The sequence below is a fragment of the Branchiostoma belcheri genome, unplaced genomic scaffold, assembly GCF_001625305.1.
Source record: "Branchiostoma belcheri isolate BF01 breed outbred unplaced genomic scaffold, Haploidv18h27 scaffold43, whole genome shotgun sequence".
Taxonomy (NCBI): Eukaryota; Metazoa; Chordata; class Leptocardii; order Amphioxiformes; family Branchiostomatidae; genus Branchiostoma; species Branchiostoma belcheri.
In genome coordinates, this window is record NW_017804054.1 from 1,883,077 (window position 1) to 1,908,614 (window position 25,538).

The 25,538-nt window shown below is 38.6% G+C and overlaps 3 protein-coding genes across 4 annotated transcripts; 2 read left to right on the forward strand and 1 right to left on the reverse strand.

Moving 5' to 3' along the window:
* Window positions 1–89: 89 nt before the first annotated feature.
* LOC109478301 (hypoxia-inducible factor 1-alpha inhibitor-like) lies at window positions 90–5,434 on the forward strand. Its single transcript, XM_019779781.1, has 8 exons — window positions 90–251; window positions 2,404–2,651; window positions 3,025–3,173; window positions 3,509–3,654; window positions 4,133–4,239; window positions 4,469–4,532; window positions 4,822–4,932; window positions 5,131–5,434. Exons 1-8 carry the CDS (start codon window positions 135–137, stop codon window positions 5,221–5,223), a joined length of 1,035 nt encoding a protein of 344 aa, XP_019635340.1. The 5' UTR covers window positions 90–134; the 3' UTR covers window positions 5,224–5,434.
* Window positions 5,435–7,820: 2,386 nt separating this feature from the next.
* LOC109478304 lies at window positions 7,821–12,696 on the reverse strand. 2 transcript variants are annotated; one of them, XM_019779785.1, is made up of 5 exons: window positions 12,638–12,696; window positions 11,297–11,584; window positions 10,643–10,759; window positions 9,703–9,855; window positions 9,221–9,328 (listed from the first exon to the last, which is right to left on the reverse strand). In XM_019779785.1, the coding sequence occupies exons 2-5, from the start codon at window positions 11,459–11,461 to the stop codon at window positions 9,221–9,223; spliced, it is 543 nt and encodes a 180-aa protein (XP_019635344.1). In that variant the 5' UTR covers window positions 11,462–11,584; window positions 12,638–12,696. The 2 variants fall into 2 exon arrangements, with proteins under 2 accessions (XP_019635343.1, XP_019635344.1); XM_019779784.1 differs by lacking the exon at window positions 12,638–12,696 and having other exon boundaries at window positions 7,821–9,328; window positions 11,297–11,461.
* A 1,246-nt stretch (window positions 12,697–13,942) lies between these two features.
* Window positions 13,943–25,495, forward strand: LOC109478307 (EF-hand calcium-binding domain-containing protein 6-like). Its single transcript, XM_019779786.1, has 16 exons — window positions 13,943–14,396; window positions 17,274–17,389; window positions 17,759–17,934; window positions 18,184–18,360; window positions 19,013–19,150; window positions 19,546–19,754; window positions 20,164–20,312; window positions 20,503–20,699; window positions 21,108–21,224; window positions 21,453–21,629; window positions 21,839–21,974; window positions 22,127–22,251; window positions 22,559–22,802; window positions 23,188–23,360; window positions 23,714–23,885; window positions 24,278–25,495. Exons 1-16 carry the CDS (start codon window positions 14,048–14,050, stop codon window positions 24,539–24,541), a joined length of 2,919 nt encoding a protein of 972 aa, XP_019635345.1. The 5' UTR covers window positions 13,943–14,047; the 3' UTR covers window positions 24,542–25,495.
* The last annotated feature ends 43 nt before the right edge of the window (window positions 25,496–25,538 follow it).

Sequence of the window (25,538 nt, forward strand, 5' to 3'; positions counted from 1 at the left end):
AACATTTAATTTTAAGAAATCTGAAGAAAGGAACACAGTTAGCCTATAAGGCAGTACTGCACCACCGTAATGAAGTCTGATACCGAGACTACAGACCAAAGCTTTACACTGCAGACATCAACACAGGCAACAACATGGCTGGTGCAGAGGGCTGGACGTCAGCTCAACTCCGGCAGTATTCCTTCCCGTTAGAGACCATTCCTCGTCTCTCCTGCACGGACCCTGAAGCCGACAGACTCATCAGCGAAGAGGTATGGCGTTAGCGCAACTTCTAGAAGCAATTTTGTGCTGAAATATTCAATCGTCTAGGCCGGTTGTTTCAGTTACAGAAACCGGAAGTAAAATGCAATTGTACTTTACAACGTAGTTATATGTTTGTTGACGTTTTGTGTATCTAGTGTAACGTGTAAGGTAATGTTATCTCTTGGTGTCATGACTCCTGCATGTTTATTTCTATTTGTGTACTGCGGCACGCATAGTCTTCCTCCCGGTTTGTCAATTTGCCAGGCTGTTTTTGCTGTACTTCAAAACGTACATTTAACGTTAACATAATTTTAACGTTCTAAACATCGTGAGATCTACCCCCTTATTTCATGTCTAGGGACATTAGGTTATGAAAGAAAACTTCTAAGAAATTGCTAGACACAGAATCCTACTTGAAGCCTTCTAAAGACGCCGTAGCTAGTAGCTTTCCCCTTTTAATAGAAATTCCCAAAGGCTACACCCCCACTCGTGTTAATGTTTTGTCCCATGAAGTGTGCCAAGGCAAGCGAGGTTACGTCCACAATGTCACGTACACCATACAGACAAGAACCTACCTATAAGAGACACAAAAATCATCGGTTTATGATATAAACAACACTAATTTTGTAAAACACTGCTTAAAGGTTTGATCAAGTAGGTCAGGGTATGCACAAGACGACTACAGTATTATACTACTGGTCATTAGATTTTGTTTAGGAACTGTTTAGAGTAGTCTTAAGGTTTTAGCCTAAGTAGTTTTATTTTTGAACAGGTAGGATAATTATACAGGTAGACATTATCTCTCCATCATTAAGGGACCTGGTTATGACACTTAATGCATTGTCAACATAAATCGTAAGTAAGTAAATTTTAGTTCAATCTCACAAATAATAGATGCATTCGTTGTTTGTTTTAATTTATTTGTTTTAAACAATTTTTGGTCTCTACCTTTACTGACAAGTTACAGTAACTTTTATTACTAAATAATTTTTCAAGGGTGGATTTCTGGTTATGCGTTATTTTTTTTTAAATTCCTACTTCAATAGGTGACATTTTATATCTGCAATGGTGATTATACATTTGTACTTCAACAGTCCTCAGGTGGCTTAAGTGGCGCACGTAGGCACCGTCTCTCCTTATGAATAAAGAGCCTGGTTAATATTTATCAGACATTTATTGGTTCAGTGTCTGCAACCGTTACAAACTTGTTGTAATACTTATAATCTGCCACGTATGTATTTTCTAAATTTTATCCCAATCCAATAAAGGAAAAGACTATTGTTTTTGTTATTTTTACATTAATACGGTATTATACTTTTTTTAAATGACACTCATAATTTCTTACTTCAATGTGCACAACTGGTACAGTGTTGTTGTCTGTCAGTTTGGATTTTAGTCTGTCATGGTTGATGCAACAAAGGAAAAGCACAGCGGTCTTAAAATGATTTTTGGCAATGAACTGCACTATATTTGTAGTCAAGGTCATTGCTATATGCCTGTCTGCAATCGTCATTATAATTTTTTGCAGGTACACGTAGCACGTAGGCAACGTCTCTCCACATGCAGCCATAGTTTAAATATTTATGAGACATTTTTGCTGTCTGCCCAGGAGTTTTGAATAAATTTGGAAATCTTCATTCTGTTCTCTTACAGGTTAACTATATAATAAATATTTCTGGAAATTTATTTTTTGTATTCCATTGTATTCCATCAATACACTCAGTCACTGCTGTCTGAATGGTTTCGTATGTTTCTCAAAAAGTTTAACAGACACATTAACACTGTAATATACTAATCAGGGGTCGAAATAGTGGGTGCATGATTAATATTGCACCTTTGTGCGCCTAAACTTGGAGCTGTGTACCTAATGCTTGACTAAAATTTTTTGTAAGTACCTACGGTAAATTAGTACAATACAAGTACTACCAACAATGGTGTGTCATTATTACTTTTAAATTTTGAAGTTTGAGTTTAGGTACACAAGAGGAGCAATATTCAGGTTTCCTTTGTTAATATCTTACTTTAGTTTATGTTGGGAACCAAAATTATATTATTTAGTGCACCATTTTTTTTTGGTTAGGTGCAGGAGTGCACCTGATTAGAAAAATGTATTGCTGATACTTATAACTTTTTTTAATTGATTGTCGTTGTCTTTTTCAGAAACCCGTGGTACTGACTGACACCCACCTTGTAGACAGTGCTCTGAAATGGGACCTAGACTATCTCCAGGCTAATTTGGGAGCTGGTTTGTGCTCGGTTTACGAGTCAGACAATCACAAATTTATGTACTTTGACGAGAAGAAGGCAAAGGAGAGAAAATACTACACCCCGTGTACCAGGAGAATGGAAATCCCATTTGAACAGTTTGTCAGACAGTTGGAAAGCTCTGAAGAAACAGGAGGAAAAAGGTAATACTAGAAAGGAACTTATTTTTATTGTGTTGCACATTTTCGTGGTACAAACATAATATGGTGTAAACATGATCATGATTGTGACATTTGTTTCTTGAAATGGCACTTGCAACTGTGGGTAGTCATGTGTCTCCATGACATTCAAAGATGATCTAGGCCAGCACCAATTGGTTTTCTTGGTTCTTGATATTCAAGAGTAAGAATTGAATTGCAAAAGGTCAAAATATAAAAGTACAATGTAGCAGACTGTCAAATCTGTACAACTTAATGCAACTACATGGGAATTACCTATTGGACAATGTAATCACTGGTGGTGTTTTAGATGTTTTTTCCTGACACAAGCATTAAAAATCATGCCTATATATCCCAGGGTATATCTGCAGCAGACTCTGAATGATACAGTTGGGAAGAATATCGTGGTGGATTTCCTCCAGTTTAACTGGGACTGGATCAACAAACAGCAACAGAAACAGAACTGGGGACTGCTCACATCCAACCTCTTACTGATTGGCATGGCAGGTAGGCACGGACAACCAATCCAGAGTCTTTTTACATGCTGTTAGCTTGTTTAGAGATTTTAATTATTTTAATTACTGGCTATAGTAGTAGCTATAGTGCTACTTCTTGCAATCACTCAAACATTCATCTCAACAAAGACCACAGCAATTAAGTATTAATTTTATGGATGTGGTAGCATAGTATCACCAGTGGTAGCAATTCAGTATCAATATAGTGGGAGCATAGTACTGTATCACAACTATGGAATTTGTAATGTTCAAACAGATATTGGAAAAAAGCATTAAAAAGCTGTTGTCATTTTTATTATCGATACAATGTATATTATATTTTTGCAGGTAATGTCACACCAGTGCACTATGATGAACAACAGAACTTCTTTGCACAAGTGAAGGGATACAAGCGATGCATCCTGTTTGCACCTGAACAGATTGAATGCTTGTATCCCTACCCAGTACACCACCCATGTGACAGACAAAGCCAGGTATGCATTGTACATTGTATTTCATTTGTTCATTGGATTTCATTCATTCAGCAACAGCATGCAAGCATCATATACTATGACTGTCCATCAATGATTGTGTTGTTTGTTTAAAGTTAGAACTTTAGATGCAACACAAAGAAGTTTTCTCACCTAGAGCTTTCGACCAGTCATTCTGGTCTTCCTTATAGTAGACTGACTCAGTGAGGTTTCACATGATTTCTTTGAAGTATGACATCAACAAGGGGGCCGACATTGTCTGCCAGATACCTTTGACCCAGTGTTGACGTCACACTTCAAAGAAGCCATGTGACAAGCCTCACTGGGTCAGTCTACTGAGGCAGACCAGAGTGACTGGTCAAAAGCTCTAGGTGAGAGAACTTCTTTTTGTCAGATGACTCAGATCTAAAGTTTTAACTTTTAACACGTAACTACCAACACAGATGAACTTTCATGATAGATTGTGTTGTTTGTTATCTAGGTTGACTTTGACAAACCAGACTACAGCAGATTTCCTAAGTTCAGGTATGCGTCAGGTGTGGAAGCCGTGGTAGGACCAGGAGATGTCCTGTACATTCCCATGTACTGGTAAGAAACAGGCCCAGTGTAACTTGCCAAAACATACCCTTCTAAGAATGTGACCACTTGGTATTTTCTATTCATGGGGTACAATCTGGCTTGTTACACTAACTCATTATCAACTTTCAATGTTAGGCCAAAACAGTTTCTTGGTTTTTGAATTAATATACAGCTTATTTTTTTTTTTTAATTTAAAAAGAAAAAAAGTAAGTTAAGGTGTTTTTTTTTCTTTTATAAGGTGGCACCACATTGAGTCCTTGCTAGAAGGAGGGCATACCACATCTGTCAATTTCTGGTACAAGGTGAGAAACAGCCACAGTGATTTTATTGTTAGGCCACACAATTTTGATTTACCAACTTACAACATTGCTGTGTATATTGTTGCATTTCTGATAGATTTAGTATTCGATTCGGTATTGGATAACTGTAAAGTAATATTTCAGTACTTTACATTATAGGTTTCCTGTCATCATATTGTCTGAACTTTTACCATGATTGTTGTTCTTATACTTGCTATGAGAGTTGATACACTACTGTTGATAAATTTCTGCATCCTCATTAGGCCTGTATTTTTAACCCTTGTCCTACCAGGCTGGTCCCACACCCAGAAACATTGTGTACCCCCTGAAACCTGTGCAGAAGATGGCCATCATGAGAAACATTGAGAAAATGCTGGTTGAAGCACTAGGAGATTACAGAGAAGTAAAATCACCTTGTTCCTTACAATTTGGTGTTTTTCTTTTTATGACAGTAAATGATATCTGCAAAACAGATCCGAAGATCTGAGATGCACTCTGATTAGATACACTCTAAGAAGTTACTTGCAGTGAATTTTTGATTTTGGGTAATATAACGTCCTTGGTTAGAGTAATCTCCAATATTTCTGATTTTATTTTTCAGGTTGGACCTTTAATAAACACCATGATCCAAGGTCGCTACACTCTAATGGACACCTCAGAGGTCAATGGTAATAAGGTCATGTACACTGACTGAACTGTGAATGTAGAGAGAAACTGTGTACAAATTACGCTGCTAAGCAATAATCTACGTTGTACAAAATGTTTATGCCCATGGTCTGGTGGGGTAAAATATTGTTTTACATTTTTAAACCTGTCCTGTTTTACCAATATTGTTTTTTTTTTAATTCAGAATGGCAGTATCTTTGCATTAATATAATTGAAAAACTTAATTTTAGACAGAAACTGCAAGTCAGCAATTGCATTTTTTTCTTTGCTTGAAATAATGCAATTGATTTTCGTAAAAGTTTTTAGTTCAACCCAGTTAATCAAAAAGAAGATCAATAAAGCCAAACCACACTTTTCTTCCTTTTATATTGCTGCAAGAATATAAAAAGTGAAATTTGTGAATGGTTAAACCTATTTCTGTTTGTGTTATTGCTGATAATAAGTTTTAGTATATTGTTTTGTAGACCTCAGGTTTTTTATTTTTATGTCAATTTTGTTTGCCTTGTAAAGGCTTCATTTTAACCCACCTTTACCCATGGAACTGGCTACATTGCATCTTTAGTGCTGTTGCTACACATTGGATTATATCCTTTTATGTGTACTAAGTAGAAAACTGTGGAAAAATATTAGCAATCAGCAATATAACTGTAAGTTAGCCGCAGTGACTGTTGCAGTTAGGGTGACTGTTACGTTAGGGCTAATGTAAAAGACTGCAAGCAAGAGAAGCCCTGCAACAGTCGCCGCGGCTAACTGTAAGTCAGAGTTACATCTGATTTATGTACTTACAGTGCATGATCAACAGATATGTTCTTGTAAAAATAAACCCTCTCAGAGGGAAAGAGAAAGAGTTAATTCCATTTATGCAGGCTTTTTGCCTATTTTTTACAGCTTTTGTATTTTGTACCAAGCATTCAATTTAGATATGCTCAAAGCAGGATAGTATTAAGCTCCTTAGTGTTAATAGCCATGTTTAAAGTCACCAGCTGACTTTGGTGTGTTGTACTTTTAAAACATACCACTTTAGTTTGCTGTTTGAAAGTTCATATTTTAAGGAACCGTGAAATTATTTTTGAGCCATTATGCAAAAAGAGATTTAAATTTGATTGCCTTATTAATGTAGTCATTCGCCTCTGCAATGAACAGTGATGTAACATTTGATGGAGTTAGTATTCAGACAGAAAAACACCCCCCCCCCTGAAAACTAGTACTTTGATGTACATGACTTGTACGATGTATACTACTAGACTGTGTTTGAAAGAAAACAACAGACGAAGCAAATTGAACAGCCTAGCATGATATCACACTTCCAACATATCAATGCTGCTTTTTTTAAATCTATTAAAATTCTGAAGCAGAATTTATTTCCTGCAAAACTTTACAGAGCCTTATTACCATACACTAAGTACCTTCTTTCAATGTAAGAATTTACATTCAGCAGGTCAATAAGGTATAATAATCATTATGCTTGTATCCGTCTGTACAATATGAAGTTTCCAAAATTATACTTTTTCATTGTCCACAGCCTATAGAGCATCTTGTTCCTTGAAATAGTCAAGTTCAGCAGGTACAGCAAATATTACTTTGAAATTATTACAGTGAAACTGTAACAGTAATTATACATTATCGAAGGTATTGTAAGATGTAAAAGATGTGAAAATGATTTAAAAGTCATTCTGGCATCATCGATTACAAAAATTCAGCTTTATGAAACAAAATGTGTGACTGTATTAAATATTAAGAGTCCTTTCAATTAATAAGTGTATATCACATTATTAAGCAATAAATTTTTACCTCAATATTTAATATACTTATCAATGGGTATCCATGCATACATGTACATGTGAAGTGAATATTAAGTAATTTTTTTTTCAAATCTACAATGTGAAATTGTGGTTTTTGGTGTGAAAACAGAAAAAATATTCATTGTTAATTTTTCAAGGGATATTGTTAATATTGATTACTGTTTACATCTCCAAACTGCACTGCAAAAACATTTATATGTTGTAGACAAAAATATACAGAAAAATGTTGGTCGATTTTAAATGAAAATGTTATACCATTGATGAAGGTACATTAAAGTATTGTTGCAAAACAGAAGTCAAACACCTGGATGATATGACAGGTTGGAGACTTTCGTACATGTGATACTAGTTCTGCCAGTTTCAGATCAATGACAATTGCCATAAGGCCACACCGATTTAATTTTATGGATGACATCTGCTCTCTCCTTGATTTTCACTTCAGTGAGTGTTCTCCAAAAAAAATCACCTCCAAGACACTGACCTGGGTGCCATCCTCCGTAGGAAGCCGGCAGTAACTACGGAGGATGGCACCCAGGCTGCTGAGTTCCACGGAACTCAGTACATTAAAAAAGGTTGAATGCTGCAAAAGGCCAGCATGAGCTGGCTTGTCGTAAAAGGCGCTATGTACTACTGCATTTCACAATACTAGCTATGTATTCCTGTGATTTAGCAGCATTTTTTTTTTATTCGCCTGCATAAACTACATGTAGTTTGGGTGTCTTCAGAGGATGTCATCTATAAAATGAAGGTATGGCTTTATCAATAATTTGGTCTTCAGAGACTCATTCACAGTCAATGGAACACCTGTCAGAGACCTTATCGTGTTTTTTAGTTTATCAACGAGCCGTTACGTTACTAAGTCTTGTTGTGGGACTTGAACAGTCTACTGGGCATGTTAAAAGGAATAAAATGTTGCTTGTGAATTTTGATGTTATGTTATCCTTGATGCTGCTGTAATTTCTTTTTATTAAGGGTAACATTTTTTCGACAATCTGGTTAATTCCAAAATAAATTCAACAGGAAATTCATAAGTTGCCCTTGAGAATTGTATAATAACATAAGACATAGTGATTTTTTATTCACATGCAGGTATGCTATTATAGTTGCATTCATCCAAAAAGCTAAATACATCATAATCTTATTACACCTACATGTAACAGCACATCAAATTATGACTGCTCCATTGTTAAAAGCAGCCAGGGGCTATCCAATGTCTTTGGAATTCCATACCTGGATGGGTAGTATTAAGCTAAGAGATTTCCTAGCTACCAATAATCTTATTCTGTTTGATGTGCATTACACAATTCATATTCAGTCATAACAAAATTAATAGACAAAGTTCATGCATGTATATGTCAGCAACTATAATATCACTTACTCCCTATCTCTTATAAATAACACACACAATATATATATATATAAATAACATAAAAAAGTGTTAACTATTTACAGAAAAAAAAATGCACTGCAAAAAAATACAAACTTAAAACATTGCATATGAAAATGCTACAACTTTGATGAGCCACCAGTTATACAGCATTGCAGTAGAGGCATATAGCAAACGCCATCCTCCATAAATAAATATTACTTCACGCTTACTATAATAATATACTAACCATGTATTATTATAATACTTAGTAATACATGACTATAGTTCTGGATATCAATAACAATGGAAACAGACAACAAAGCATGTACATGTACATTATTATAGATATTGCTGGCACATAAAATTACATGCTTCTTTATTGTACAAGGCACTGCTCTATATACTCTTGTATTTATCACAAAGCCAGAATGTTATGTAGGCTTCAAATCAAGTCAATTCATAATTTCTTACACTATTAGATCTTCTTACATGTAGTCTGATCAATTCTCTTGAGCAAATTTATAGTAGAGGAGACATGAAGGGTTACATGTACATGTATCACCACTTGCTGTACCATCTTTTACCTGAAGCTAAGGGTGTAGCACACCACACAATTATTATCATTAAGTGGCCGTTATTTGCAATAGGTACATTCAAGGTACGTGCCTTTCTTATCTACTTTATTAATACTTTAATTTTGTTTGTTACCATGTAAAACATTTACAGCAAACACTTATATACAATTATGATACTGATAACACGTTGCACATTCAATCTGATATATATAGCAGACATACATGAACCCACACTTTGTCTTGCATTTTGGCATGCATGGAGGGATTCCAACACTTTATTTATATGCCGAACACATTGCCTTCTCCCTGAAGGTTCCCTCGTAGAGTGAGAAGTGCGCCAGTCACCCGCTGATCCAAAGTGTACTTGAATATCTGGTAAAATGTGCCCTGCAGAAATAAAGTAATTAGTTTATTGCTAAAAGTCACAAATCTTGTGCCCTTTGTGCACTTTCATCACTTCACTCAGGTGGAAATAAGTACTGGTACCTAGCTTTGGTTAGGGACGTCCCTCGGATAGGACGTTAAATGGAGGTCCCGTGTTTGCGGAGAGCCACACCCCACGCATGTTGAAGATCTTATCGAAAAGAATAGAGGTCCTTCCCGGTGTGAGTGGTTCAAACCTTATAGTCTGTACTGACTATACAAAACTGGTGTGTTACTCTGAGTAAAGGTAGTTTACTGGCTATGCAAAACAAACAAACAATTTCAAGTTTTACATTATTTTCCTAAAACATATATTTAGAGGATTAGGAGCAACTTACAAAGAAGAAGTAGCTTCTTCTCTGAGTGAACATCTTCCACGACAAACGTGTCCTGTCGTCTCCCTCGTCTTTGAAGGTCATGACAATCCGAGGCTGGTGGGCAAAGAAGTCTGACTCAAACGCCAGCTTCTGGTTTTCAACATAGGCTACAATCTGGGACAGGCAGAGGAGAAATGAAGGTCATATTGGTAAAGTTACATATATTGATTGTTCAGATTACAATGTACTAGACCTTGTTGTTACAGCAATTAAGTGTTTACCAAAGAAAAACATTGTTTCTGCTACATTTCCTCTTCTACTTCAAACCAAAAAGGGCAATGACCTGAACCAGAGTGTCTGTTACCATGGTAACTAGTGTTGGGTTACATCATGTCTTGTGATTCAACTGAAATATTGGTGATGTGCTTTGGCTGGCTGGTTGGATGGCCTTGATAGACTAAGCTTCCTTCTAATTGTTTTTTCCAGGAGACCTGTCATATTGATCTCAATTGAGGAACTGGCCATTGTATCTGAACCAGTTATCTGATGTCTATGTCTGATTGATTGATTCATTAATTGTTACCCTGCACATTAATGATTTTTTTCTTACATGGTTAGCCCTTTGTAATACTATTACCCATTGGTAACAATAGACAGCCCTGACTGTATGTCTACATACATTTGTCAATCATAATTACAACAAACATTTTTAGTTGCAAATATACATTGTGCCATCTTACAACAAATGTTATAAAAAAAATCAACAAAACACTGTAAATCATAAAACACTGAATTGGATCACATATATATACCCACCTGCAGTCTGCATTTTGCAGAGACATTTCTAATATTCGAAAGTTAAGCAACCTGCAATTTTGCAGACAGAAAAAAAATCTGGCTTGGGGCTCAATGGTGTTGGCCTCTGTGGCCACTGAAAAAAAGGATTTCTACCACTGTTTACCTTAAAGTTTTCGTTCAGCTCCCCGATGATAGGAACCCAGTAGGCTCCGATAAACCTCTTTCCTGGCTTCATGTTGGAATGTTCCACTTCCTGCATCCATACCAGACCTGGGTACCACTGAAAACATGATTGTGAGCAAACAGACCTTAGTTTTATAAGATGAAAATATCACAGATTCTGAAATACCTAACAATGAGTGTAACCTTAGATGTGAATTTTACATGTTGCCATCTGTTAATTTTGGTGGTAAATTGTCTTCATTGTACACTATGACTATATGAGGATTTACAAAAATATAGGCTAGAGGCCAAGATCACTCTACACCCCCATAAGATTTGGGTATTTTGTCATTTTTGATTAGCACTTTTGCATGTTGGGTACTAGTATTTATAATGTTTAGATATTGATGTCCTTTTGTGATTTTTGTATCTATTATGCATAAAGATTAAATGTTCAAACATCTGTGTCATTACACTTTAATTTAATACAGCAATGTCCAAACAGAAGATTTTTTACCAATAGATACTACTAGTACTAGTGTTAGTACTGTTAGTAACTTATGACTTGTAAAAATTACACCTCTAAAAAAACAATAAGCAAATAAACAATGAATCGTACTTACTACCAAATACATGTACATGGATGGAGACTTACCGATGGGTATGTCCTGAGATTGGACACATAGCCAAAGACTTCTGACCGGTTCTTCTTGATGACCACATCTTTGGACACCACTAACGGGTCATTGCTCAGTTCTATTTGTGCAAAAATTGCTGCGATGGTTGACACGATAGCCACAGCAATCAGTTTTCCCATCATCTTGTTGGTGTATTCTTCCGTGATCCACAAGTTATTTTTAGAATTCTTAGGATAGAATCCTGTTTCTTAATTTTCACTAAAAACTGTCCAAAGAGTTACAACATGATCATCTAATACCCAGTCCTGTAGAGAGAAAAGAAATCTATCTTTTAATTTTCTTCTGTCAATCAGTATATTGTGATTAATGATAATTCTCTTAGCTTGCATACATGTAAACTTGTGCAATACCTTAATACCCTTAATTTCTTTTCCAAAATCTCAAAACAAATTATATAATAATAATATTCTTGCTGCATGAGGGTTTTTTAACCCCAGCACCCATTATTGAAATGTACATGTGCAAGATGTTTTGCATTTGAACAAAATAATAAATATATAATTGCATGGGTACTATATAATATTATACAGCTAGTATATCAATTTCTTCTGCTTCATATATATTTGCCCCATAGAAATTGGCATTCAGCCAGTCATCTAAAAATATGATCCACAAAAGTTCTATTAATATATGCTTGTCTCAAGCAAGGAACTTCTAACGTTACAACCAAAATAACTTTTTAAATAATGCAATTATAATCATAAACGTATTGCTGTCATATGTCGTTCTTGTAGTAGTATGTTGTTGTTTTTTGGTTGGCTGTAGTGTAACATATTTCATAACACCGAGTATTCTTGGGTGTCGCTGTATCTACACTATATACAGTGATATAATATATAATATATAAAATGATGATATGAAACATACACGAGAACAACAAGCTATAGAAATATAATGATGTATCCCGCAGGTGCAAATATATATAAAATGGATAAATATTCAAGAGACATCTAAACGACCAGGAAACTCAAAGGAACGGCCCAAAACTTGGTTTATTCAACTGAACCATTCATAACGTCCTTGGTTTTAAAACGTATCACGCTTCCCAACATCTAAATTAGGCATTTTGAGTAAACTGGTCGATCGTCAAACAAAGAGAACGTAAAATACGACGGAAACTATGACCGGCCACCCTTAATGTACCGCATATAACCTTCAGCAAAAACACGAGGATTGACTCTGGGCAACTTACAAAGAAAATATCAAGGACCCGTGTTTATTTTCCATCCCAGGTTACATTTTAGAGGGTAAAATAAGGTGTGAGATGTACAAAAACGAACAATTATCTGTCAACTTACCTCACCTGAGAGCAATTTCCGCCATTTTGCGGAGGTCAAAGGTTACAGAAATGTATGAGAATATAGCCTCTAATTTCGCGCCAGCCGATTCGCAACATTCAACACAGTTTGCGAAGAATCCGACAAATTTTTAGTAGTAGGGTATGAAACAATATCACAAAAGTATATTTTACAAAAATTTATATAAAAACAAGAAAATGTTGTGATGAAAATGATTGTCAAGTGACTTTGTTGAACAATCAAGGGTAAATCTTTAGCATGTTATTCCACTCCACAGATTCGGTTTTACAATGCACCTGTTTATTGCACACGATTCTGTCCTGCACGCAACAACTTTTATATTGATCCGAGATTTTAAAAAATTTCTTCGATTTTTCTTCCAGGGTTTTTATCTTATTCTTTTCTTAAATGTTTGCAAGTACATGTCGTTAAATAAAATGATAACAGTGAGAGAATAAATTCATTGTCGATTTAATGATATGCGCTGATAGTACAAATGTATAATTAGAAACCTTATTACACATTTCTACGGTCAAGACTGCCCAACTGTCACATACATGTATAGTATATGTGGTCAGTTCACAATATACAAATTAACATATATTAAGTATCTAGCCTTGTCATGTTTACATGTACTACTCTGTCTTCATATTACATGTACTAGTACATGTATTTTCAGTCAGCCATATCGGCATATTTGCCATAAACTTGTTTATGAAGAAACTTTGCCATTTTTAGTGAATGCCTAAAAGATTATGAACGCCTACGGTAAAGGTCTTTACTGTGACTTATCCGATGTCTCAGTGCTCAGACTGGGTACTACATGTACAAACATGAGTTTTTAGTCCATCCGTCTGTACAGTTCTTAATAAGTGATGTGTGTACTGCCAAAGCTTTTGAAAGAAAACCTGTATAAATAATATACACCGGGTTCGTGAGTAGTTTAGGCTATAAGGGATGAAGTGTTTGGTTGAAAACAAAGACTACACAAAGAAGTAAGTAACAACATTGTCTGCCAGGTTTGTTCCACTGTCATTTATTAGTAAATAACGGCGTTTCGTTGACAAAAAATGTTGTGAAGTCGAGGGGAAACATTGACCGCAAACAGATTTATTTCGTTAAATACTCGCGGGTGAAGTTGTGATCTCTCTGTAAACAAAGCCCGTGAACCAATCAGAGACCAGGTGAAGTGACCCTACTAGTCCTACCTGTCTACCCCCCAGGTGTCTCACCTTTCGGGAGTACAATAGGACCTCAGAGAAGTGTAAACAACTCGACCTCAGGCGACCAATTAGCAACTCTAAAGCCGCGTGGTTGGTTACTAAGGAGACCAGAGTTGTTTGACAACGGGGGACACGAGACTGGGACCGGAACAACAAAAAACTCTGTGTAGTAAGTTCTCGATCCAAGATGGCCCAGGCAGGTGTTTCTCGCCCTGCATCACAAATGAGCATAGGCTCGGCTCGTGTCGGGCTTACTCTGCCGGAGATTCAGCACCCGATCTCTCGACTTGGCGACCCCGATAAAATCTCCGTCCGCGGCGTCTCGAGGCAAGGCGGCCGCGGGGAGTTGGAAGACCCGGCGCCGCAGAGGCCCCTGGCTTCCGAGAAGGATTACACCGCTCACAGGGTCCGTACGGCCGACAAAACTCACCGCGCTAAGAAGGAAGCCCTCCCGCCTATGAAGTATGAGTCCATCCCTGAAGGAGTCGAAGTGGTGGAAGCTACGGACCCGAACAAAGCTCGTCTACCTGTGTTCGGTGAGTCAAAAACTTTCACGTACTTTTCTCAGGGCACTTCTGAACACTGCACAAGTGACTGACCCGACAACAGGTGTTTGAACCCACTTTTCATTCAAACTGAAGTTCGCTTTTCCGTCAAGTTGAAGCAATATCTTCGTGTGAGACTAGCAGTCCGATGTGAATGTTTATAATCAGGATCTTTAGAGTCCATTTCTTCTAAGATACGAGCACCTATTGAAGTAAAATAAGCTTAGTCTCAATTGTCACAACTAATTATGTATATATTTTACATAAAATCGCCTTATCTGTGCCCTTGAAGCCACTTCATTTAACCGAGCTGAATTTATCGCACCTTCAAGAACTTTTGTTCCTCTGAATTACGATTCTTGTAATCGGTTTATATCCCAATACCCTCCCTACAACATAATGAATCAAGTGTTGAGGACGGCTTTATTTGCCGAACCGTAAACAAATCACCCCGGCCAGTAAACAAATCGTTCTTTCGTATAGACACGTATTATCAGTAAAAATAGCAATGTTTCCAAGGCATTTACCCCTGTACTAATTTGTATACCGCATCCGTGAACAATCGATCTAATTAAAAAGACTTTTATTACTTTGTTGAGGTAAGGGGGATTTTATAGGTCACACATGTATACACCCGCGGCCATGTTGTCTTAGATACCAAAAACACTCCGTCGTTTGCTTCCACCGATTCTTCAACACCTGTCGCTATTCAAAACTTTCCTTCATCACAAATCTCCCAGACCGACAATTTAGTCTCGTTACACACAACTTAGTGGTCATTACGCTGTGACTTATGAGTGGGGGCCTTAAAAGCATGTCGCAATCAACAGGTTGCCATAACGTTGAGAGCTTGATATACAATCCAAATGGCGGACTTGAGTGCTGAAAGTGCACTTACACCTGGTCTTATGTACACTGTTATTACACAGCAACCAGTAACCGGAAGGTTTACTACGTCGTTTTGAATTGAGGAGAGAATACGGGATTTGTTTAGTACCCCTATTTTTACCATTGCAGCTAAACCTCACTGCTTTAAACGCAAACCATTTTGTTTATTTTAGGTGCTTAGTACTCATTTTACCTTCCCTATGCCCTTTAGCCCCTACTTAACAAACTGTGCGTGTGTACATATGGGGAACAGATAAGAAATGGCGTGGTCGTGACCGCACATGTATGTTCTGCTTAGGACGTGTACTGATTTTAGATCACCGGGTTCCAGAACTATCGATGTGAGGAAACCCTACACGCTTGGTCGCACTTTCTCCATTCATTCTCAGTCGCGTTGAAAGCTCTTGAATGGATCATGGAAGCAGGGCTGTTGTTTCACCTAGAAACTGTCCTCTTTAAGTACATTTCTTCATGCGGCGCTGCGTTTGCAGTCATTCGAAAGAGCAAACAGAAAACATCGCATACTTTTAGGCTTAACAATTGTATACTGCTCCTAGGCACACTCAGTGTTATCGAACGAAGCCAACAATAAGATTCGTATTTCAACACTCAAAATATTTGGCCGTCTTTTGTGACTGTTTACTTTATTACAATGCAAGTCGAGTGGAACGCTAGGATCCTTTAATCTGCTAAATCTTCAAAGACCATACCTAACATACAACTTAGCAACACCGATATATCGTGTTGACAAATTTGTAGGGATAGGAAGCTATTCATTAAACAGAACTCATCGTAGATTAAGTACTAAAATCCACTCTAAATTTTGAAGGTTTTATTCCTGTAAATGTTTATACTGGACACATCCAAACCCAATGTTATTACCGACGTTAACTTCTACAGGTGGTATATTCTATATGGACATGATTTTCTGTAGGAAGAACATTCTAGTATGACTCAACACTTTAAAAGTGGATGACATGCTGTTTTCACAATGACGTCCGCACCAAGACACACATGGATACTGTACATAGTTAGAACAAACCTGACCGCCTGAACAAACATCTCCTACCTGATTCCACTCCTCTCGGGTTGCACATATTCAATGAGACTCTCTCTTAAACACTTCAATACGGACTAGACGTTTAGTTTGCGCGGGGTTAAAGATGGCAGACACCGTTTCAAGACAAAAGAATCGCGTGACTAGTACGTCGGTAGACACAGAATCACTCACTTTCTAATAACAATGCATGGCTTCAATCCGTATCAGCAACACATTGTCATCATATTTTCTATCTCTGTATGGGTTTAATTAGATTGTAAAACGTTAAATAGGCCATAGGTAACGCTTGATGCATCGACAAAGGAACGTTGATAAGTTATCAGAAAGGTTGTTGATTAAATTCTTACAGGATTGTACTTTGTTGACATTATGTACAACTGATGTTAGTAATGGAATTCATTTCTTTGATAAGAGCGAGCAGACAGTCTTATTGCATACTGTGGTAGCTGCCTTCAAGGAACCAGAGCATATATTATAACATATGACCTGGGTATTATCAAACTATACACGTACAGACGTAATCACAGGGATAGGCGTATCAATTCTAAGCATGTTCATCTTAAAATGCGTTTTCAACAGCAATAAAATATAAAAGATACAAATTGTAAATAGATGATACAAATAGATGCTAATTGGAAAATAATTCTGACAGGGATAAATACATATTCCAAAAAGCAGTTACTCAAGCAACTGGATATGATTTTGAAATCATATCCAGTTGCTTGAGTGACTGCTTTTTGGCGTATCGTATTACCTGGATGTCTAACCTTCATCGACGTATAAATACATATTATTTTAGAATATAGGAACCGAAATTTTCTTGTTGTTGGCTGAAAGGTCTATATACTGTTCACACATTGCAAATATTGATAGATTTTAGGAAATCACTTTTATCATTTTTATATTTCCCCAATGCCCAGGTTCGCGTGCAGACATGGCTAGCCGCGCAGAGAGCCGTGTGAGTGTGGGGAGTCAGGGCAGCGTCAGGAGCGTCCTGTCCCGTCCTTCTACCAGACTCCGCCTGGAGATAGACGAGGTTAGTCAACTACAAACTCAGACTATTTTAAAACAGCTGTACTTGCTTTTGGGGTCCTATTGTTTGCGTGTAACATTTTCAATATTGTTGTTTAAACTTGTCAGGCACGTTTAGTGTTTTTCACTCACAGGTCAACAGATTTGGCAGGTAGCTATAACTTTAAATATATACTAAGCTTTCCTAAGCAAGAATACCAAAATAGTAATGTACAGGCTTAAGAGAACAATAGTTGTAGTTTTTCTAATACGTGCCGTTAACTGGGAGTTTATATCACATGAAACCACTCTCTAATGCATTCATAGAACAAGCTCTTCGCGTGTATAAATGCTAGAGTGTAGACTTACACTATAAGCGTTTTTATTTGCTCAGCTGGAAATGCTATTGCGGGAGAAAATGAAGGCCGGGTTCTACACCATGAGGCAGGCTTTCAAAGCGAACGACCCTGAAGGGAAGGGAATAGTCTCCAAGGAGGCGCTGCTGCACATTCTGACGTCATTCCTGGGCCGACCAATCACGACCAAGCAACTGAATCATCTACTTGCAAGGTACTTAATGAAGTTACGATTGTTGCTTACACTTTATACTTCTTAGCAGTGGAAACCTGTGACATGGCATGAATAAAAGACAAGCTAAAGTGTACACAGTAAGGAAAATGTATTGACTGTGCTTATTGCAACATTACAGACGTTGCTATAGCTATATCTCGTTAGTCTTTACATTGTTTGGCCGGTGTATAAACAGTTACTTTTATTGATATCTCTAATTCTCTTTGTTAATGGTTTTCTTATTTCTAGGTTGGGCCTTGCCAACAAGAGCGTGATCAAGTTTGATGAGTTCTATGCCGTGTTCCGGGAATCCGTGTCCTCAGAGTACCCCCGGTGGCTGGACCCCGTACAGCGCCACTTCCAGGACAAAATCACCATGTCTTCCACCGCAGTCCACACACAACTCAAGGAGAAAGCTAAAATGAAGTACGTAATACGAAAACTACCATACCTAACACAGCATGACTAGCTAGCCCATACCTTTTTACACACAAGTTTCAATAGACTCAGTCAGTAGGCTAGTGGGCATATCTTTTTCCTCTTGATTTTAATAAAGATCTTAATAAATCCCTTGTCCTGCTGTGCGCAACATATGTCGCGCGGCACATACAGTACCATCTATATAACACCCTGTATAGGTACAATTTGGGGGTATTTCTCGTGCAACGCATCACACCGCAGCGAAACGCAACGAATGCGGAAGTAACTATGCCACTGCAGGGCAAAAAAAATTAGGGGGTCTATGATCTAATTAAGACATGAAAATATTGAAAAATATTGTGCCAGGAATGCCAGCAGGACAAGGGTTAAGTTGTTACCAGCCCCCATTCTGAATGCAGAAACATAAAAATGAAGCGTTTGAAATACAGTATATCGCATCATGCTGTTGCAGCACTTCGGCTAAAGCTGCGTAACGTTCTTGAAATGTATGAGCTGATATTTGAAGAATTTGCCCCCTACTGTTACGGTATTGTGTATGACCAAAGGTTTATAGAAACAAAGATAGGCACCGTCCTATATAGCATATGGTCTGCAAAAGACCTATTTTTAAGTCACTAAATGAATGGTTTCTTTACAGGTTCCTGGACCTTGGTGACCTGATTCCACAGAGCAACCCGGGCGGTTCACTCCGTATCCTTCCGCCAGAGTTCCGTAACATCCTGCAGAGAATGGGCTTCTTCCTGGAGGACGATGAGTTCGGCAAGCTGTGGAAAAAGTATGTTCCTTTCTTTTTCTTCAACAACTTTTGTTGAATGTCACTTGTCACTCAAGATGGACGTCTGACAAAATGTTTTGCCTGATGTCTGTTTGCAGCGGATTTCTCTGGCACTGCAGTAGAAGGAAAACATATCGTTTTTGCTCTGTTTTCGTTTTTTTCTCTTCTTCTCCAAACCAATAAGGTCAATGACCTGATCCAGACGTCTGTCACCATGGTCACTAGTGTTGGGTAGCATCATGTTGTCATTTTATAGCAGGAGGGAATTAGACTCCTGTCCATATATGCATGTGTTTGAGTAAGAATTAACAGAGTAAACAATATGCGCAGGTAAACGTTATGCATATGTTTTGCCAATGTTACTTATTCACCCTTCTGGTCTTCTTTGTCTTAAGATATGATCCAGACGACCTTGGCGTCATCAAAGGTGACTACCTGATGAAGAAACTCGGCATCACCTTCAGAGAGAGCACGGCGAGTACGAAGAGGTCCCCGCGGGAGGAGACCGATGTGAGCCTGCCGCCCACCCCTGCCCCGGCCGCTGTTCCCGCCATCCAGCCGTCCAAAAGTCCCGTCCCCGCCGAAGAGAAAGCTGGTACTCCACGTAAGTGGTATAGTTGATTTTTGGCGACGCCTTAGGGGTAGAGCAATTGTGTAGTAATTTATGGTTGTCCAATGAAAGGAAACGACTAAAAGTGTCCATCGTTGGTCATCATGAATTAGATCCTTTTTGTACAAAGTTTGAACTTTATTCATCAATAGCGGTGGCACAATCGGTCACACCGCGCGCAGAAAACAAATTTAAAAAATTGTTAAAATATTAGGAAACAAACACTAATTGTTAAAATATTAGGAAACAAACACTAAAAACTAAGCAATGATCATCAGGTGTGTAGGTTTAAAGGTTTCCGGAAGTCGATACCTACCGCTGTCATAGCTTCCTTAATATAGCACAGCCAGATACTACGTAAAGTATGATGTGTCATTTACCTTCATCACTTTCTTTTGAATAGCACCGTCCACAAGAAGGTCCCTGACGAAAGCAGACGTCGAGAGGAAGACATCACTTGACATTGAGAACTGGCTGAAGAACAAGTTCAGAGAAGGCTTCAAGAACATGAAGAGTGAATTCGCCAAGTACGATCCTAAGAAGGAAGGAAAGGTAAATACGTTTTCCACAAGACTTGTTGAAAATTGAATCTCATAGATCATTATCTAAAAAAGAGGATAATGCAAAGATTTAGACTATATAATAATGCTAGCGCTGTTTTCGACCAGGGCTACCCTTTTTATTATTAGTTGACTGTCGGTGTGATTCTAGTCTCTAATTTCCATTCTGCAACCTTCTTTAGGTGAGCCGAGATGATTTCAGCAAAGTTCTGGCGAAGTTTGGCCTCCAGCTAAAGGAAGATGCACAGTTGGACCAGTTCTTTGCTCGTGTGGGGCTCGGACCGAGCGACGCCCTGTCTTACCGGTACTTCCTCCAGCGTTACCAGGACCGCAGTGAGGCTGGCATGCCCCATCAGATTCTGTCTGACGAGAAGCACAGGTTAGTGGGGCAACAATTACGTTCGACGAACCCTGATCCTTAACCTAACTGACCTTCTGCTTTTTATAATCTGTGTTCTGATTCTCATTTTCTTTGGGTAGACTGTCATGTGTCACCTGTTTATAGGGTATACAGTATAGACCCCGCTCACGCACATAAAAAAATGGGTCAGGATTCTGCATGCTGCAGAGTCGATCCGGATTGAAATTCGTCAATCCGGGTCGTTTCATGCAGTGTGAACGCTCCAATCCGGATTGATTTTCTCCGATTCGAATCCAAAAGTAATCCACCTCGAGGAGGTAGACACTTGCGGCGGATCCGGATCGGACGTGTCCGCAAGTGTGAACGCAAGGTGTCTTATGGTACATCGCCAAAATTACAATTACACTTCTCTCTTGTTTATTACAGATTCAACCGTAGCGAGGGTGCAGGTAGCGTGGCAGCCTACTCAACAGCCACCGGTGCAGAGGCCAAGCTGATGAACATGTTCCAGTCTGAGTTCTTGGCGCTACTTGGAACATTCCAGTAAGTAACATTCGTACATTGTGATTATCAGGCTCTGTTCAGTACATATCTTGCATGTGTGGTCTTAACTGTATCTTGCAATGTAGTTACTATTTGTAACTAACATGTATAACATCTAGAATTTGGAATAAGAGATGTTGGTTTGCTCCCCTACCAGCCTTTATTTAACTACAGAATTATGTTTGTTGGGAATATGCTTAATGACTAAATGTTCTTGCTCATTCACAGTAAAATTGACAAGCGAGGAACAGACCTGATCACACAACAGGAGTTCCGAGCGGCGATTGAGAGCAGGTTCGGCATCGAAGTGTCAGATCAGGACTTTGAGATCCTCCTGGACAGGGTTCCACTCAACAACGACGGTCTGGTCAAATATCCCGAGTTTATGGCGCAGTTTGACACCAGGTTTGTAGAATACTATGACCGTTTTGTGTGTTACCTAGAAAAACATTTTTGGCATGGTATTTTCAACTGTGTCCTGTTGCTTAATTCTTTCATAATCTAAAATTATCTAAAAAAATTTTGACTGCTAACACCAAAATTCAAAGGTTGCCCTGAACGTGTACTTCTCTGATTATGAAGTATTAAATATGATATTCGTTTACATTCTACAGAGGGGCGGCACCAAGCTTGTTCGACGCAAAGTCCACAAAAACAGCGGTCACCAAGAAGAAGCCAAAGGAAGAAAAGAAGCCCAAGTTGCCAGACCCAGTAGAGCTCGAGTACGAAAAGGGAAGAACCGCTGAACAGGTAAGAATACTTCACTGTTTCCTATCTCAAACCCACAATCAATAATCAATAAACTAAAAAAAGGTGTATGTATATTGTTAGTCTTCAGAAGTATCTACTTTTAATTGCAATGCTTTAACAGGGTGTTAACATATTGTATTTCTCTGTCGCAGCTCTTCGTGGTTATCAAGAAGCTGATCACTGAACGGTTCCACGATGTGGAAGAGGCTTTCTACGAGTTGGACGAGAACAACACCAAACGTCTGACTCAGGACATGATGTTCGATCTCGTCAACAGGTACGGCATGTGTCATTTCAAAACTCAATCCAGAGGATATAGCAAAAATATGGATAGATAGTCATCTAGAATTCTAAGAGGAGATAGGATGGGCCATGGAACATGCCTTGCAATTTGGTACTATTTAACTATGTGTTTAAATATGATTGTTTCTTAGAAATGGTGGTTAAGCTTGGCGTCTACAATTGGATAAAAGTGTCAGGAATTCATTATCACTCGCTGCCTCAGTAAAATAGTTTATTGGTTCTAACTAAGATGGGTTTATGTGTTACGCGCAAAGTCCAACACCATATTCCTATGACTACAGATTCAATCTCCACCCCAAAATCACGCGTGGCGAGGTACGGCGGCTGTGGGACACTTTCATCACCAACGTGGACAAGACGCTCGACTATCTCCAGTTCGTCCGCCATTTCGGCTACTCTGCCAAGTCTGCTTCCTTCCCCAACGCTAAGATCTCCCCTCCCAAACGTGGCGACAACGACTGCATGATCCGCTCCAGGAAACTCAACTGTGCGGCCGACATGCTGGAAGACAACCTGCGGGCTAAGGTTAGTACACGTTGAAAAGATTGCAGCCGTCTTAGTGTCAGCACTGGACCTTTAATTTCGTGTATACATGTGTATCATACATTTACACGTTAAAGTGATATGGCCATGACGTTGTAATGACGAACTTGTCTGCCTGTGTATTTGTGCATGTGTCCCCTCCCTCTGACTCTCATTGTCGTTATCTATATTCCAGTTACTCTGTGTCTTCTCCTGTAATGTTTCCTTGATTCCCAGTACTTTCAATGCTGTGTGACCAGGCATTCTAAGTAAAGTATGTAGGACTGAGAACGTCGCAAATAAGTACAGGTAAAGGGTGACGGGTAAATTCTGCGATCTTTGAAAACTGTTCTCTATGCTCATCATCACCTCTGTACTCCGTTGCCAGGTTGACTACATGTGGGATGAACTGCGGAAGGAGTTTCTGGAGATGGACGTGTACCACACCGGGTTCGTCAGCCGTGAGGAGTTCCACGACGTGCTGACGGAACTGTGCGTACAGCTGTCTGAGTACGAGAAACACGTCCTGGCTGACAAGTTCTCCACCAGGGGAGACGGAAGGTAAACTTCGCATGATCTTTTAGAAAAAAGTGTTTCTCGGCAGCATTTTCTTTTTATATTTACCGATGGAAACCACATGTTTCCTCGTCTTCTTCTTCTCCAAACAAATAAGGTCAATGACCTGATCCAGACGTCTGTCACCATGGTAACTAGTGTTGGGTTACATCATGTTGCAATTTTATAGTAGGAGGGATTTAGACTCCTGTCACCATATATATTTGAGTGTTTGAGTAAGAGTTAACAGAGTAGATCATATGCAAAGGTACACATTATGCATTTCTATAAAGCAGCATTTCACCTGTAATGAATAATGGTACCCATATGAGATAATGAGATATGTTTGTATTCCACAGAGTGTCATACATTGAGTTCCTGAAGCCGTTTGCCCTGCGGAAGACAACCTTCCGACACGGTAACAACATGCTGAACCTGCTGCAGCATCCGCAGGCAGAACTGCCCATGAAGGACGTGGTGGACGATCCCAACAAGGGTCTGGGAGGGATCACGGCGAGACTAAGGCAAAAGGTATGATAGCAAACGTTTTACAAAACAAGTTTAAACTGCATTTTCCAACATAGCAAATTGGACTTACCCAAATTTTCGACTGTACAACTCCAGTCTTTGTCAAGTAATGAGCAATCCCCTGCTTCCGTGACGTCACGCAGATTACACACGTGCCTCCTTGAGGCAGTGGATCATAGGTTGCTGAAAGTCTGTGGCGCCCCCCGTCTCTGTTGTGGGAGGGTTGCAATGCCCTGATGTAGATGACCCCTTTCTCGTGTAAACTATGAGTGATACCAATTTTGAAATCTTTTACCTACATTGTAAGTCATTTGTATTTCATACTGTTTTATTGTTGGTTCTACCATTCACTTCTCGTATTTTTAACAAAAAACGACTGTTTCTTTCTTCTACAGCTGGCGGGAGATTGGAAGTACCTTCGCCGCGCGTTTAAGAAGCTGGACAGCGACAATACCGGCTACCTGTCCCTGCCAGAGTTCCGCTCCGTCCTGCGGCTCAGTAACCTCATTCTAGACGAGGACGAAGTCTACCACGTCATGTCCAAGTTCGACGAAAACATGGAGGGAAAGATCCCCTACAACAGGTTCTTAGAAGACACGTTGAGAAAGAAGCTAGACTCGCCGAGAAAATCGGTGTCACCCAGGAAGTCCACGGCATAGATAGAAAAGAGCTCCGTCCCTAGGGCGTCACCAAAACTGACCATAAATTTCACTGATCGAAAGAATTGAGCTGTTTTGATTCATTCTAGAATAATAGAGAAAAAACGTAAACGATTTTATATCATAAGTTATCCTGTTTGTAATTATTAGGTTTTATACCTTTACACGGTTGAGATTGATAATTGCATTGCAAAGTGTATCTTCTTCATTATTCATTATTATTCTGTTCATCTTATGTAGTTCTGTCTAGAAGACGATGTAAACACTAAAGATTTATAACGATGAGATTTTGATACAGAATTTAAAGGGTAAGGGTTAATTTGTTTCTTATGATTAGCATATTTTTTCATCTCATAAGACATCATGTGGAATGTAACTTTTGTACAGCCTTTTCCAGTTTCTCATACTATATAATACTTAAATAGACTTCTTTATTACTAAACGTACGACCTCTCGAATCTAAGAACTTTTTACTTGCCATGGGCTTTCTATAATATTTCTGATGCCTGTACTTTTTCGTCTAGTGTTCATTTTGTACCAATAGTAGTTTGAAATATTATTTTTATGACAAGCTGGCGATCGTGTACACTATCGAGATTAATGAGTTTAACGTTTTGATTGATTGTAACTATGTTATACCATGCGTTATAGATTCTATATGCATTGTCATACTGCTTCCTAGGTATGCTATTAGGATTCTGCTGAGACATGGTGGTTGTGTAATAGATGTAAGGGTAAATGAAGCTATAAGGCATTGTAGCATTAAGCTGCTTATTATGCACTTTAGATAGAAAACGACAGTTTGGTCTGAATGAGTCTTGGAGTGACACTGAAGACTCCGTCCTATCCATCCATGAGGCATGATGCTGCTATTAGTACTGAACAGAAGAGACAAGCCTTTTTGTGGTGATGGAACATGTGAAATAAATGACACTGTGTATGCACTACATTTGTCTTTTACTTAGCTATAGTTTAACAGTTTTCTAAGTAGAACGTA